At 32.6% G+C, this 16,304-nt stretch overlaps 1 protein-coding gene across 1 annotated transcript in view; it reads right to left on the reverse strand.

Moving 5' to 3' along the window:
* Nucleotides 1–16,304, reverse strand: part of Shaw (potassium voltage-gated channel shaker cognate w) — a 502,823-nt gene that overhangs the window by 158,584 nt on the left and 327,935 nt on the right. The window contains exon 6 of the mRNA XM_089648338.1: nt 9,954–10,164. Coding sequence (XP_089504464.1) covers nt 9,954–10,162 — 209 coding nt within the window. The 5' untranslated portion in view covers nt 10,163–10,164. The remainder of the gene's footprint in view (nt 1–9,953; nt 10,165–16,304) is intronic.

The following is a 16,304-nucleotide window of genomic DNA, read 5'->3' on the forward strand; positions in this document are numbered from 1 at the left end:
TGTACTATGGTTCTCAATAAAGTGTTTTCAATTTACATTGTTGTATTGATTTAGTCAACGGCAAAAAAATGTGTCGTGTTCAGAGGGACATATTTAAAAAAACTTTTTTACAAAAAAGAGTGGTGCATCTATTTTTTTCATCTGCTTTCCTGTTACGATCAAATAAGTAATTTACCTGTAAATTTCAGTAGTTTTCAACATTATTTTTTACACGCCAAGCATAACATCTCAAAAGCCTAAGGGCCAGTTATTTTACAAAACTTGAAAAGATCATACAAATTCAAAGTTAATATTCAAGTTCTGTAAAAGTTCTCTCTATGTTATGTTATGAATCCAGTAATGTGAAATAACGGTCTCTAAATTCGTAATAGTATCAAATAATTCCACCTAAATATTTGCCTCACAGCCAATAAATAATGTGATACATGAGAAAACTCATTCTTACCTACACGTTTACAGACAAGGTCTCCTTATAGGCCAGTGCAATTAGCGCCAAAAGGGGGTCGCGATCGACGTAATTCCGGTAGTCCCAATTTTTTTATATGTTATATAAACTCATCCCCTGATGTAAAATCTGAGTTTCCGACCTTGGCGCACCTGTGCTCGCGCCGCCATTTTGAAAAAACTGGCCGAAATCAGGCCAAAATCTAGTTTTTCCCAAATATCTCATTTCCAATGCAAATTTCGGCTAAAATATTCGAACAAGTATAATAGAACATAAAATAACCTACAACTTTTGTAAAAACAAATTTCTTCTATATCTAATAGGTACCGAGGTAGAAAGTCGTAAAGGTGCGTATATTTTTGAAAAAACAAGTTTTTTGCGCTACTAGGTTTGGTTTTTTATAAATACCTCGTTTCCAGTGGAATTTCATAAAAATTTTATTGATACCAATTATGTAGAACATAAAATTTCAATAAAAGCTTTGCAGTTTTTATGTTTATATAATTTTTTTACCGATATAAAGAATAAACAAATCTAGGTAGGTACGCACAGAAAATCTATCACGGTTTATTATCACGTTATTAGATTTCTGTTTGCATTTTTAAATACATACATCTATAAATTTATTAGAGGGCACTTCGGTGTGGGGGGGCTACCCCCCACTATTCTACTCCTCCCCAACGGTTCCCTTCAGTTGCCGCGTGTCACGTCTTGATCCTATATTATAGTATTATTATATATTATAGTATAGTATAGCCTAGTCTATATTTTATTCATCATTCAACCCTCTACCAAATAATACATAACTGGGAAGCAGTAAAATACACGTAATTGATGTAGGATATTTACTGCACAACGTTGTATGGGGTCGTGCTAAACCTTTTTCAAAAATTTTCCAGCAATACGTCAGGTATGTACAAAATCATTATGGATCCAATGCAGTAGTAGTATTCGATGGTTACCCAGATTCTATGGAAAAGAAAAGCACTAAAGGGGTGGAAGAGCACGGCGTGCCAGAGTTACAACTTCTGCTGAAGTTTTGTTTTTTGAAAGCATGCACCCACAAGTGCCACAGGAAAAGTTTCTGGGAAATGAGAAAAACAAGTCTCGTTTTATTTCCCTACTCAGAACCTCATTTGCACGATCCCACATAACGACAGTACAAGCTGAAGAGGATGCTGACGTTCTCATAGTGAACACAGCAAATTCGTTGTCATCTCAACATGATTTAGTCATAATCGTTGGTCAGGATATTGATCTGCTGGTACTCCTCACAGTTCTCTCACCTCCCAACGTATATTACCAAAAAGTTGGAAAAGGTAAATTACCTAACGCGTTGTACTCGAATAAATGTTTTAAACACATTGAAATAGTTGAAAACATTTTATTCCTTCATGCCATAAGTGGTTGCGATACAACTGGGGCTCCGTTCGGTCAAGGCAAACACAAATATTGTAATATTCTTCTCAAGAACCACTCAGTAAATGAACTTGTTCGTTTATTTCAAGACCCAAAAGCAAAGACAGAAACAATCACTTTGGCTGCCGAACAGCTATTTGCACTTTTGTATGGCGGCAACGAGAAATCAAATTTGGAAAATTGAATGTACATCATTTTTGTCAAAGGAGTAAAAGAAGAACAAATTCAATTTATCCAGGCTACCACCCACCAAAGATGCAGTCCAGCAACACGCTTCAAGAACATACTTGCAAGTGCAGACTTGGCTTGGTAACGATAAAGATCCGACTGAATGGGGGTGGAAAAAGGATGCTGTTGGGTTACTTACTCCAGTAACAAAAAGGAAGCTGCACCTCAGGCCTTGCTGAACTTCATATCATGTCAATGCAAAAAAGGTTGCGCTGGAAAGTGCACCTGCAGAAAGTCGGGTTTGAAATGTTCCCTACTCTGCATTCATTGCAATGGCAACTCCTGCGAGAATGCTGTAGAAGCCTTCGTTGATGACGATGACAAGGAATATGATGACCCAGTCGCCACAAATATGGGTGATAAGACAGATGAAGAAGCTATTCAGGGCCAGAAGTAAGAAACTATAGTCAAGGGCTCGTACTTCTGTCTAAACTGATCTACCATTAATTTTATTTTTTGTTTTGCTGACAACTTAACTAATAAAGAAAAGAATGTAAATATATGTTAATTTTACGAAAATACCAATTTTTTATCTTTTTTTATGTACCTTATCATCTTAATTGTATTAATAATCTTAAATGTATGTTGTGATTACGTTGATAGGCATGTCAGACCAAGCTGCGAGCACAAATGTAGTGGCTTGGCCTATTTTAGTGGTCTTCCCATTGGGAATGTATGGCGACCGATATGCTGAAATAGTCTATCTACTATATTTATAGCTAGGTCTGACACAGGCATGACGATTGTTGTCAACGTATATGTTCTTAGAACAATAATTGTTAAAGAAAAAAAAAATCAAGGAATGCTAAGTTTAAAACACTTAACCTCTGTTTCAATTTTTGGCCTGGTTTTGGTGGATTAGAGTTTGGATACGTAATAGAGATAAAAAATATAAATTATATACCTATTTCTTTAACAAAATTTTATTTTCTACAAAATAATTATCAATAAATTTTTCACAAAATTGTGCTGGAAACGAGGTATTTATAAAAAACCAAACCTAGTCGCGCAAAAAACTTGTTTTTTCAAAAATACACGCACCTTTACGACTTTCTACCTCAGTACTTCTAATAAGTAGATAGAAGAAATTTGTTTGAACAAAAGTTGTAGGTTATGTTATGTTCTATTATACTCGTTAAAATATTTTATCCGAAATTTGCATTGGAAATGAGATATTTGGGAAAAACTAGATTTTGGCCCGATTTCGGCCAGTTTTTTCAAAATGGCGGCGGGAGCACAGGTGCGCCAAGGTCGGAAACTCAGATTTTACATCAGGAAATCAGTTTATATAACATATAAAAAAATTGGGACTACCGGAATTACTTCGATCGCGAATCGCTAATTGCACTGGCCTATTAGAAGTGTTAAGGAGACCTCCTTAGAAATGTTAAGTACTAAGGATATTGTAAATATAAACACGTCCAGCAAACCTATTACATAAGTAGTATTTCTATGAACTTAGGCACTGGCGGTAGGTAGGTACCATTAAGACGATCACCGACAGTCGAATAGATTGAGTTAGAAACCCACATCGAGTACCGGCGTAATCACTTTTCTATAGACCTGTGCTTATTGAAAGGGACTACTATTAATTTAAGGTTGTATTGGTTAATTATAAATACAAACCTTAATACTTACAAGTATACGCATCACAATATGTGTATATATTACCAATTTAAATCGAGACCCTTCGTCACCATGACTATTCAAGTGGGCTCAGTATACCCATTTCAACTTCCCTAAGCCTTAAAAGCCACTCCTATCTTTACCGCGCTCAACTGCCATAAATAAAAGACCGATAAAACTAAGCGCCTAATCACATCTGGTGATTTAGTATTCTGAAGTAAATCGATAGAATTCAAACTCCACTTATACCTACTTTCAAATATAATACATAAAAAATAAAGTTCCAAAAAAATTTCAGATATTCCAAAAAATTAGTTCTAAAAACTTTCAGAAAGTTGTGAAAATATTAATTAGCGTTTAATACCCTTCCTAGTGCTTTATCAAATATTGATGATGTTCAATTAACTATAAAGAAAGTCAAATAGTAACCCCCTTTAGTGTATTAACATTGTTGTTTAAGCTAAGCCCGCTGCAATTAACATCACAAATATTTCAAAGAAGTCAAACACGAGAACATAAATTCGTAGGTGAACGAGCAGCCTTCCTGAAACAATGCCGCAGGATGTTTTCGAAATAACACAATTACAGCCTCACACATGGCTGGCCGAGGTAACAATGATTACATTATCCCTGTACTGAAAATACCGCAAGAAGATTAGTTTCTCCCCAAAAATAAATCATCACCATATTGTGTTGTAAAATTCTCAATGTACGTTAACTTTTTAATTTTTCTTCTTTTTGGTTTTTTTTTTAACTTATCTTGATAGCAAATAATAAAATGGCTTTTGCTTTGCTTGTCTCATTGGGAGGAGTTCTCATGTTGAGTTTCTGCATAAGAGTTCCATCTGCTCAAAGTGAGAGTAAATATAGTATCACTATTTGGGAAGTATTATGTCCAGGAAAGAAGTTAGGTATGGAAAAAATAACAACAAGGATCTGGCAATATAGATGTAATCAACCTAATAATGGTGGCATCAGAACGGGTAAGCCACCCAGTGAGGCCAACATTACTGGATAACTCTGAAATGTAAAAAAAATTATACCAAAAAAAAAACATTTATCATCTAAAGCCATTTTATGCAACGTTTTAATGATCCAACGAATGATAGTGTGATAGTGCCAGGGCTCTACCGAGAATTTCATCTAGTCTGAAACGAAGTGCAAATATACTGCAGGTAATTTTATTAAAATCATTTTTTTATAATTTACATTGTTTTCGCCTTATAGGTAACTTTTGAAAAACAATCGGCAGAAAATCTAGCAGAAACGTTTCAAGTGAATACAATTTTAATTCCTTTGAATAAATTCAAATATCAAATATATAATCATTTGAATAAATTTAAATGAACTGTTTGAACTTTCTTAGTTACGTATTAAAACGAAAATTGAATTGTCTTTGAACTGGAATATATTTCTTCAAATTGAAACGTTGCGATCATAATTTTTCAATGTTGCCATTCAGATGTAAGCCAAACCAAGAACAGGATAATCAGCAGTCACCATTATACAGCTGCTGTTTTGTTTCAAAAATTTGATAGGAAGTAAAAATGTCTGGTGCGAAATTATGTAATACTAGGAAAACATAAAATTTTAACGATTTTATTTGCTTTCAGGGTTTATTCAGGAAATGCGCTTTAACAGCGTATTATATAAGAAAATGTTGTAAAATGTAGTGGAAACTCATATAACCTGCAAACGTATTGTGCCCCGACTTAGGAAACTTAAGTTAAACAATGTAACATGCACTTTTATTACTTGTACCTCTGCAATCCGAATGTTGTAATGTTTTAAGGTTAACTAAGAAGATTTGTAAAAGTACGTGCATTGTGTCAGTATATTGTATGCAAAACACTGTTTAATTTTACTTTTCATTGTTTAAACATGTTTTTGTGTCAGTATATTGTATAAAAAACACGGTTTACTTTTACTTTTCATTGTCTAAACATGTTTTTGTCTTTATTTAAGGACTTGCTCACCATGATGATATCAAAAAATTAAATTATAATATCAATTAATATGATTAATGGCATTAGAAAATCCACATATTTAATTTAAATGAAAACTATGACTTTGTGTATACCACTAATATTTTTTATACTTATTGCCGATCAGTTTTGGCTACTACCGTACTTCTTCAGGGTAGTATAATACTCGACTAAGCTGTACATATTGTATTACAAAATAAATGCGTTAAAGTGTGCAGAGGGCGAAAACAAAATTGGAGTCCCAGGAGGAAGAGGAATGGAAAGTGAGTGCTCTTAATCAATAGGTAACTTGGGGAATATTTTATTGAGTTGATAAACGACCGTATATATTAAACCTTACTAAATGAAACGTAAAATAGAAACTGACATAAAATAGTTAATGGAAAGATATATAAGATATACACATTGTGTATCCAGTCACATGGTGTAGTTAATCTGTTGTATAATATATGTATATAAATATATACTAAATAATTAAAATTTCTCATAAAATTTCGGAAATTTAAAAAGTATTTTAAATGTTCTATGTATTTCTTCATTTTGAAGATATCGTAAAAACCAATACCATTTGAATTTGATTTGAAATATACTAAAATAATGACAATATTTTAATTTCAAACATAAAAAAAGTTGAAATAAAAGCTTACCACAAACATTTATATCAAAACGTCGCAAAATTTCAGAAAAATCAAAACAAAAACACAGTTGTTTTATTTAAGGAGTTTGCAAGAAAACTCACTTTTATCACATTCACACAACAAAAACAAATTGAACTTGCACATAATAAAAAAAACAATAAAAAAAACGTAAAATGCTTAACGCAATGCTAGTACATTTTAAAACGTTTATTTTTTCCATACGTGGTTACCAACATGTGCAAAAGGCATTTATGTTATGAAAAAAATTTCACTCTAAAGAAGTTCTTGTAAAATATAGACCATAAAATATAATTTGAATACTGGCATAACCATTTAACCTAACTTTATGACGTTACGCTATCATTATATGATGACTTGTCTAAAACTGAGGAAAAATAGCAAAAATAAGTTGTAAATGTGTCGAATTACACGAATATAATAGTAAATTGAAGATTTTATGAACAAAACACGATCTTTGAAGATATTTCAAGAAGAAATAAAAACAACTGTCGACTCCAGCTTCCGCACCTAAAGAATATCACGATTGACCTTAATGCGCATATTAAAAAGTTAAAAAACAGAGTAAAAGATATTTTTTTTATTAATAAAAACTCGAATCTTAACTTTTCACATTCTTTATACAATGCGTAACAAAAACACCGTTCGACGAATTTGAAATGGTTTTTCTTTAGTAAGGCTGTTAGTGTTTTTGGCACTCCATATCTTATCCATTTTTATGCAGTACATGGATGCCTGTATTATTATTTGCTATCTTGTGTTTCAAAATTGGGTATAAGTTTGCGTTGAATGTGCTGCTGGGAGAAGCCCTTGCAACACAGTGAAGGACCAGTCCCAAAACTATGTCAAATGCTATTATTATATATGGGAGAGTTAATTACTAGGCATCCATCACACTCGATGGACTCGCTGGATTTCTAAATATATAAAATTTGGGCTTCTGGAACATAATATTGGCCAAGATTGAAATAAAGGAGAAAAAGGACCCTTTCAGGTTGGGGAGAGTAAGTGCCAGCTTCAATCTGTTTCACTGGTGTAGCTAAATGTGATGAATACTGAATTGAAAAAATTATATTTCGCAGTCTCTTTTATACCACATATCAATCTGTCCCATCCGCGGTAGTTTTTGACATTTTCTTATTCTTTTAACAATTATTCCAGCCATGGTGACAATTTTAGAATGAGCAGATTGTGTAGGTGGGACAATTGCAGGATTTAATGCGGAGGCTTCCTATCCATCAAGTCTTTGATATAAACAGCCCTTTACACTATATTATTAATCATTATTATAATGTTTTTAGTTTATTTTGCTAAAATAATACATATTTTAAAGATTTTTATTAATATTAGGTATCCCATTTTTAAATGTATTAATTTTTTTAAAGAATTTTAGTTTTTTTAACAGCAAAGCTCGTGCAAAAAAAGCAGAGCAATGTAAGATGATTAACGTAATAAAAACCAAAATATAGAAAAAATACGAGAACAAATAAAAGAGCAAAGGTATTGGTAAGTGAGAATACCGAAAGAAAAAGTGGAATAAAAGAATATTAAAGAGAAAATAATATAAAACAATGCACTAGGTATATAGTGCATTGTTTTAAAATTTTGAATCTATGATACTAGAGGTATATCTAGTATCATAGATTCAGTATAACGAGACACTCAAATACTTAAATGATCAAGATGCGAATATCACGTTATAAATAATATTGAAAAATTATTGAATTACACTTGAAGTCAAATTGGAATATTTTTTTTCTATTTCAATACTAACCGATTGGTTAAACTCCAACTGTCTTTATTGTTCTTGTAGTACCCACCTCTTGATGAGATTTTTAACAAATAGAAAAATAACAGCAGAAATTTCAATTAACAAAGCATATTTCTTGTTTTCCAAACTCCAAGATGTTATGACCTGTTCAGCTACCGAGAAAAAACTTCCATTGTACTATTTTGAAAATGTAAGAACGGGCGAGAGATCTTTGTCGTAATGCACCTGCGAATGAAAAGAGTCACTCAAGTAGAGACTCTCCTGGGAATTGTAGTACGTCTGGGATGTCACATCTTATTTTATTTGTCTTAAAATATTCGAAGAATACGGTGAGTGCTTTTCAATTTAATAAAACAAACCAAACGAAACGATGTACATTCCTCCGTGATCAATTGTATCCAAGGAATTCGCTGAAACTTTGCACTTATGAAAAAAGACTTTGAAGTTCCTCGGTTTCCAAAGTTCTCAATGGTGGAGCTCTGTGTACTTTCCAATCCAATGCTAAGATCATGCTATTAGGTTTAGCAGTAATGGTGTTTAGAATCTAATATTATGTTCTGAAAGTAGAGCGACGATCCCTGTAGATAAAGCTTTGTATTTCGGTTATTAATAGTTTATTCAAATTAACCACCCTTAAGAGGAACGGCTGCGGTGCCTGTTTCATACAAAATTTAAATTTGAGTAAAATACTAGAGTAAACTGTTTTTTTTAGTTAAAAGACATGGTATATATAAAGTACGGATGTGGATCAGATTTTCAATTTTTGCCTTAAATTATAGAATATAAGCCCCAGAAGATGACGATTTTACATGATTTTATGAGGCATCTTTGGCAATTTTTTGTGACCAAATGAAAGATTTGGTCTAACTTTATCAGATGAAACAATAACCACGATATTAAAAATGGTTGCCTGATCGCTAGTAGTTATAACTTTGCCTTTCAAAATATGTAATTCAGATGTACATTTTCAATGCATGCTACGGTTTTAAAAAAAATCTCTTTTTTAACAAATGTTAAATAAATAATTAGGTACAATAAAATCCCATTAAACTGCTTGATAGAATTTTGCAAACTGACCTTATTGACAAAATTTTTTTAAAAATTTAGAATCGGTACATAATATTTACATTATTATTATTTTAACCAGCGCAGACTAGCCAGCTACTTTATCGCTGGTTTGAATTCTTCATACAATCAGTTTCAATTTTGAAAATGACACATTCAACGTAAATTTGAGTTCATTGAAATATAGTTACGTAGGACGCACATACATTTTTTTAACGATCCTAAACATTGGTGAGTTATTTGCTGCCTTTATGTTATTGATGCTAATGATGGTTAGCTTTTTAAATATATTTCTGGATTTCACCCTCAAACGCAAACTTTATGCCATCATTTCAAATTATGGAGCGAGGGAAGGCGAATTTATATATTCATTTTATTTAAGCGGCCAACTTTTATAATTATATGAAGGATTGAAATCGAGTTCAAACTAAAAAGAAAAGAGACGTTGAACGGAGGGGAGGCAATTTTAGATAGGCTTGATAGAGGAGAGGATATTTGTTTAGAGAGGGACACCAAAAATTATGTGATCTAAAGTTCCCAGTTCTAGACCTCAGAAAGTATAATCTCGAATCAAGCACGTGAATTTTAAAAAGGTGAGAAGGAACGGAACAATATTCAATTCTCATTCAAATAAAGTTTTTTTGAAAAATGGGTTGAATTGTTGAAACAACGGTTTTGATGTGATAGTCTTTCATGTTGAGGCATAGCAGGCTCCCTTGGATTGACTGTTGAATGACTTTTGACGGTTAAGTGGTTACCTGTAATAATTGAGGACCTGCGCAAAGACTCCGGGATGCCGGTCGAAGAAGTACTCATTGAGGATAGGATCGTAGTTGGCGAGCGCCTCGGTGAGGCGAGACAGCCTGGTGGCAGGGATCTTCTTCAGGGTGGCCTTGTACGTCTCGTGCCGGATGCCACCCACATTCAGCACCACGCGGTTCTCCGCGTCCATGTTGATGAGATTCATTTCTACGAACAAGTGAAAAAACACGGTTAAATTCGAGATTTCAACATAATTTATTAATCTTTGGGAAATAAAAAGTTACGTTTATTATTTTAAACATTTGACAAAAAATAATGAGAAAACAGGATCCAAAACAAATTGAATTGAAAAAACCACATTATTACATAAACAACAACACAAATGTCAATCATGAGAAGTAGAGAAACATAATTTTATGACCTTTTTTATATTTTTTCAGATCAAAATTGAAGATGTCTAGATGATATAGTCTGTTCAATCAAGAATTTTGTTTACAGTTTGTTTTACATCGATACGCTTAGAATAAAACATTAGAGCGAGGAGGTAAAAAATACTAAATCTAAAATTTCGGGTATTGAATGTTGTTGTTTTTTTTTTAATTGAATTAAAATCAAATTTAATAACATAATTGTTAATTTCATTTGTCAAGGTTTCAAATAGTTTAAAAATGACCTTGAAAGCCGAAACAGCTGTAACAATAACAAACACCAAAAAATACTCGCAGAACTTAATAATTGTATTATTAAATTTGATTTTAATAAAATTTAAAAAAAAATTAAATGGAGTTCTACGAATTACCTAAACACAACAAAAATAAATAAAAAATGATGTTATCGCTAATTTATATAGGAGTAATGCATCTATGTGATGCCACTACAGACTCAAATTCACTGTATAAAGCTGCATCTGCATAATTATAAAATCTTACATATATGACCTGTAACAGAGATATTAAATGAATTATATATTATATAATATAATTTTGGTGGTTTAATATGTTGGAAATAGGACAGCAGTTAATGCCAGGACCAAATAATGGCATTGAACAACAATCTCTATTGATACTATTTTATATTGCTAAATGGATTCTAAAGTAGCGCTTATCATAACTTCATAAGGCTATGTAGTCGTTTTTACCGTCACAGTTATTTGGGGACAGTTTTTTGATCCAAAAACTAGCGATTATCTGAACGACATATTATTAAGGCATTACAAATGATATGTAACCGTTTTCAACGTCACACTCAGACTAGTAAATTTTTACGCATGTTTAAAAATAGTCGCACCGGGGTCCGAAAATAAAAGTTACGTTTTGCACTGTTGATAAACTAAAGAAGTAATTAGGTGTAAGGAATACGGATAATATATTGATTCACCCCATCAAAAGATTAAAAGAAAATTGAGAAAGTTGAAGGCTTTGTAATACTAACAAAACCCAGGGGAAGCTTAGAACATTCTGCTAACAATGTTAACAAACCCTCTTAGCTACACTCACCGGTGAATACAGGCGTCGACAGAATAACTTAATCCGAGTTATAGTACAAGAAAGATTAGATCTTCCCCGTTGATAGATTGAAACGTCAGTGATAATCCAATCACCTGTAATAATTGGTAGAAGTAACTAAGCCCGTTGTTCCACGGTCAAGGAATTTATGTAACCCAAATGCTGTAAAACTTGCGCAGAAAAGTGAAAATCACTACGGTTCGTAGCGCCAACATTGTGGAACTTATTTGCAGGGTCTTACGGTATATTTCGATTTCTTAACGATAACTTACCCCTACCAAACCGTGAGACAACGGGCTACGAAGTAAACAAATTGCAAACAAGCAACAATATTGGCACACTATTATAAAAGAGATTAAGTTTTGACTGCTTTTTTATTTAATAAAATCTTATCGGAATGATAACAAAACATGAATCACAAAACCAGATAATTTTTTTTTTTTTTTTATTTTTTTTTTATTTTTTATTATTTATTTATTTATTTATTGTTTGTTTGTAAATATTACATAATACAATTAATGAACTTAAAATGTCCAACTAGGCGATTGCCCGTTTTAGGACATTCCAATATGATAATGTTTTTACATGTAAATTTTTACTTATTTATTTACTTATTTATTAATTTACGGACAATATGTCCATTAAATTATAAGCGTGACAGTATATGCGTAAGTAGGGATGATTCGTGCCGAAAAAAAACATGAAAAAATAAGTCACTATATCTCCGCAGCACGCAATGTCGCAATTTAATCGAAGGCTTAAACTTTCATAACGGATGTCCGGGAAACATCCGTCCACGTTGTGTTGTCAATTTAATTTTATGAATTTATAAGTGACGCGAATCCGTTAAGGTAAAACGTGACGGAGAGCTTAAGCGAGACGCTTTATTAAGTACTGCTACCAGCAGCCAGCGCCTGTATACATTACATCAAAAGTTTAATAAACTTTTTTCATTAATGTAAAACAACTTCTTGGCTTTCTTTTTTGCCGTTTATGAAAAAGTTTGTTTTAAAATATCCATGCATATTTCACGGAAGGTAATATAATTTTAATTTTATTATTTTACATAAAAAAACAATACATAGATAAAATGGGTGGTAAACAATTTACAAGGTTTTAGAAATAATTACAAAAATATACGAGTATATTTCACGGAAGGTAACATAATTTTATTATTTTACACCAAAACAATACACTGATAAAATGGGTGGTAAACAATTTACAAGGCTTTAGAAATAATGACATAAAAATATTTCACGGAAAGTAAAATAATTTTTATTTTATAATTTTACAAAAAAAAAAACACCTAGATAAAGTAGGAGGTAAACAATTTGCAAGGTTTTAGAAATAATTTCATCGATCGGTACCAATGACATGTCACCATGCAATTTAAAACTGGTGAGTGATTATATACATTTTAAGGGGCGGTGTAAGTACATGCTAGCTTTTGTATTGTTATCTTTTCAGTGATATAATGTAGTATATCCATGAAATACTATTAAGACGGGACATTACACTAAAATAAAAATCTTTAAGACGTAAGAGAAGAAGCCATGTAAAATAAATATGACGCATGGCCCTGGCGTATTGGAGAGACCTACGGTTGAATATGCCATAGAAAATCTGTAAAATAAAGTGGGAATCTTAACAACATAAGTGAAAAAATCGAGTAAAAACATCGAAAACTTGCATTTTCCTTAGCAAGCCTAGAAAATTGATCTGTTTTTTTTTCTGATGAACGAAACAATCTCAAATGTTTCTTAACGAATATTTTGGGAAGTTACTAATTGATCGTAAAAAAAAAAAAAAATCTGGTACTTTATTCTGGTACCGCTAATTTTATAGTTAAAAAACTCATTGTTTTTATTAATCTTAAATATAAATAATACATCAGTAGGTATCGGTCTAAATATATATATAAATAGGAGATTTGTTCAAAAGAAAAGGTAAATTTTGAATTTTCGCGGGCTGTGTACATTAGAGTATCGATTTTTTTTTTGTTATGTTGGTAAACATATGTTTATCATATTTTAGCATTATCGACCATTTTGGATTAGTGGTTTGTTTTTGACAACTAGAAAGGTTAGTTACGTTTTTGTGTGTTCTTCGATTTTTACTTTTGAAAAAAATGAATCAAAGAATATGAATTAAATTTGGCGTAAAAAATTGAATAAAGTGCTCCAACGCACTTAAAATGTTGACTGTAGCATTTGGCGAGTCTAATTTGTCTCAAAAAGTGTTTATAATGGTATAAATGCTTTACAGACATCGAAACAGTGTAGAAAATGGTTTTGGAAAATCATCAAATCACTATTAGGGAAGTTGCAGAGGATGTTGCCAAGTTCGATCAAATGTGAAGGTTTTGCTCACTGTTTTTTCGATTACAATGGTGTGGTGAATCCTGAGTTCTTGCCAACAGGTCGTACGGTAAATAAGGTATACTACAAGGAAGTTATGCAACGTTTGCGTGAAGCAATACGGCTCAAACAATCGGAATTGTTGAAAAACAAATAATGGATTTTGCATCACGATAATGCACCAGCTCACACGTCAATGCTTTTTCGTGATTATTTGGCCAAAAACAACATCGCAATCATACCTCAACCACCGTATTCACTAGATTTGACTCTCTGTGACTTTTTCCTATTCCCGAAACTGAAGAGACCAATGAAAGGAAATCGTTTTGCCACAATTGATGAGATAAAGTCAGAATCGAAGAACGAACTGATGGCCACACCGAAAAGCGCATTCCAGAAGTGCTTCTAGGATTGAAAGAAGCGCTGGAATAAGTGCATTATATCTGAAGGGGATTACTTTGAAGGGGAGAAAATGGATATTGATGAATAAATAAATACTTTTCGAAAAAATTAGAAATTCACCTTTTCTTTTGAAACCTACAATTAAAACCCAAAACCCCCAAACCTACTATTATCATTACAAATTCGAGCAATCCCCATTACGAGTCTTGTGTCGACTTAAAAAATAATATTATATATGTAATAGCAATTTTTTTATTATATTATCTGATTTTTTGGATGTTAGTACAAGGATAAATTATACGATATAAAAAAAGAACACTTAAGTCTGGCCGAAGTAATTACTAACTCCTCAAATAATTTGAAAACTTTAAGGATCTTAATTTGTAAGGATTATTTATTAATTTTATTTTACGTTATCTTTAACGCTACCATTGAATCTACGGTGGAATTATTTCCTAACTTTTTGGGTCGTTATACATATAAACTATTCTATAATATTTTTTTTCCTAAAATAAATCACGCTATTATGAATTAGTATTTTAAAATAATTTTATATTATATTAAAAAATCTAATTAATCATCATAAATTCTATTTGTATATTTTTTAAATAAAATTAAAGTCGATTACTTTAATTTTATTTATTTAAAATTAAAAACAGAATAATATTTTATATGCACTCACTACATTACGAAACAGTGATAATTTTGTGTTCTACTCATTGATTCCTGTTGTAAAATGATTTTCCGACAGTACCAATTGCAAACATGTACATGTTAAACTGTATGCAAACGCTGTTCAATCCTTCCAGAGCAATGTGTATATGATCCACCCCTATACCACTATAGGGGTGGATCATAATTGACTACCCAAGCAGAGAGAACTGCAGCCGCCCAGTGCGGTGCACTGTGCAGGATGCGAATGCACAATATCGGCAGCCGCCCTAACGCAAGGGCGGGGACAGGAGCAGATTTGCCGATGTATAGAATATTATTAATTCATCAATCTCCCTAATATAAGTGTTTGGAGGCATCCAAACTTAAACTCGGTACCATTAAATGAATTGGAATTCACACTACGTTGAGTTATAATATGAGTTATTTAAATTAGTACTAGTGACGGCCGGCGTGGTCTAGTGGTATACGCTTTTGACTACAGATCCGAAGGTCGCGGGTTCGAACCCGGCGTGCGCAAATAAATTTTATTTGATTAATTTGTGTTATTTCACAATTAATTAATTAAAATAATATATAGTATATTTGCGGCACGTTCCAGAGTGGAAGATACTACCAGTATCGCCCTGGTGTAAGACCACCATTCAGAATTGAAACGTTGCTTGAAATGGCTTTAGCCGTGTTTGGTGACCAGATCTGAATAGCCAGGTACTTCCCCACCTTCTTCTTCCCCATCTCCCTCCCCTCCCCAATACCCTCAGCCTCACAACATACCCCAATTGGGGATGCCATAGTCTCACTGGCTCCAGACGGGAGCAGTTGGGACTCTTGTGCGGTAATACTGTAAAAAAAAAAAAAAAAAAAGTCCTCAATTCTTACGACCTCACAGTTTCTTTTACTATATAAAGACAGGTCTAGGAAAAACTCAACCTTACAAGGATAAGATATTTGGAAGGAATCAACATGTTTTTTGTGCTACATTTTGTCTATTAATGAAAAGTCACAAAAAATCTACTTTTAACTCATTAACATTAACGTCATGTTATGTTCTATTGTACTAGCTAACTGACTTACTAACGATTGAGGACACGAGGTGTTGGAAATAAGGATGGACTGCCACACAACTGGCACACGCTCATTGCTCCATTCACATTTACACATTCGTTCATCCTCTGTTACTCTGAATCTCGACATGGCCCGACTTAGCAAAGTATAAAGTAGACGTAATCATTGATGTCAGATTTCTTCAGCGTCTTTTACAATCATTGCAAATAAGTGTTCTGCAATACTAAATGATTTGCCGTGCCTAAATTGATGACAATTCATACTGAAAAAGTATTCGGCGACATGGGTTTGAAGCGTTTCCTTGTACATTTTCTTATAGAAAATGGTATGTTAGAAATATGATGTT

The sequence above is a fragment of the Hesperophylax consimilis genome, chromosome 1 (assembly GCF_061612785.1).
Source record: "Hesperophylax consimilis isolate HC1 chromosome 1, BYU_Hcon_1.0, whole genome shotgun sequence".
Classification (NCBI taxonomy): Eukaryota; Metazoa; Arthropoda; class Insecta; order Trichoptera; family Limnephilidae; genus Hesperophylax; species Hesperophylax consimilis.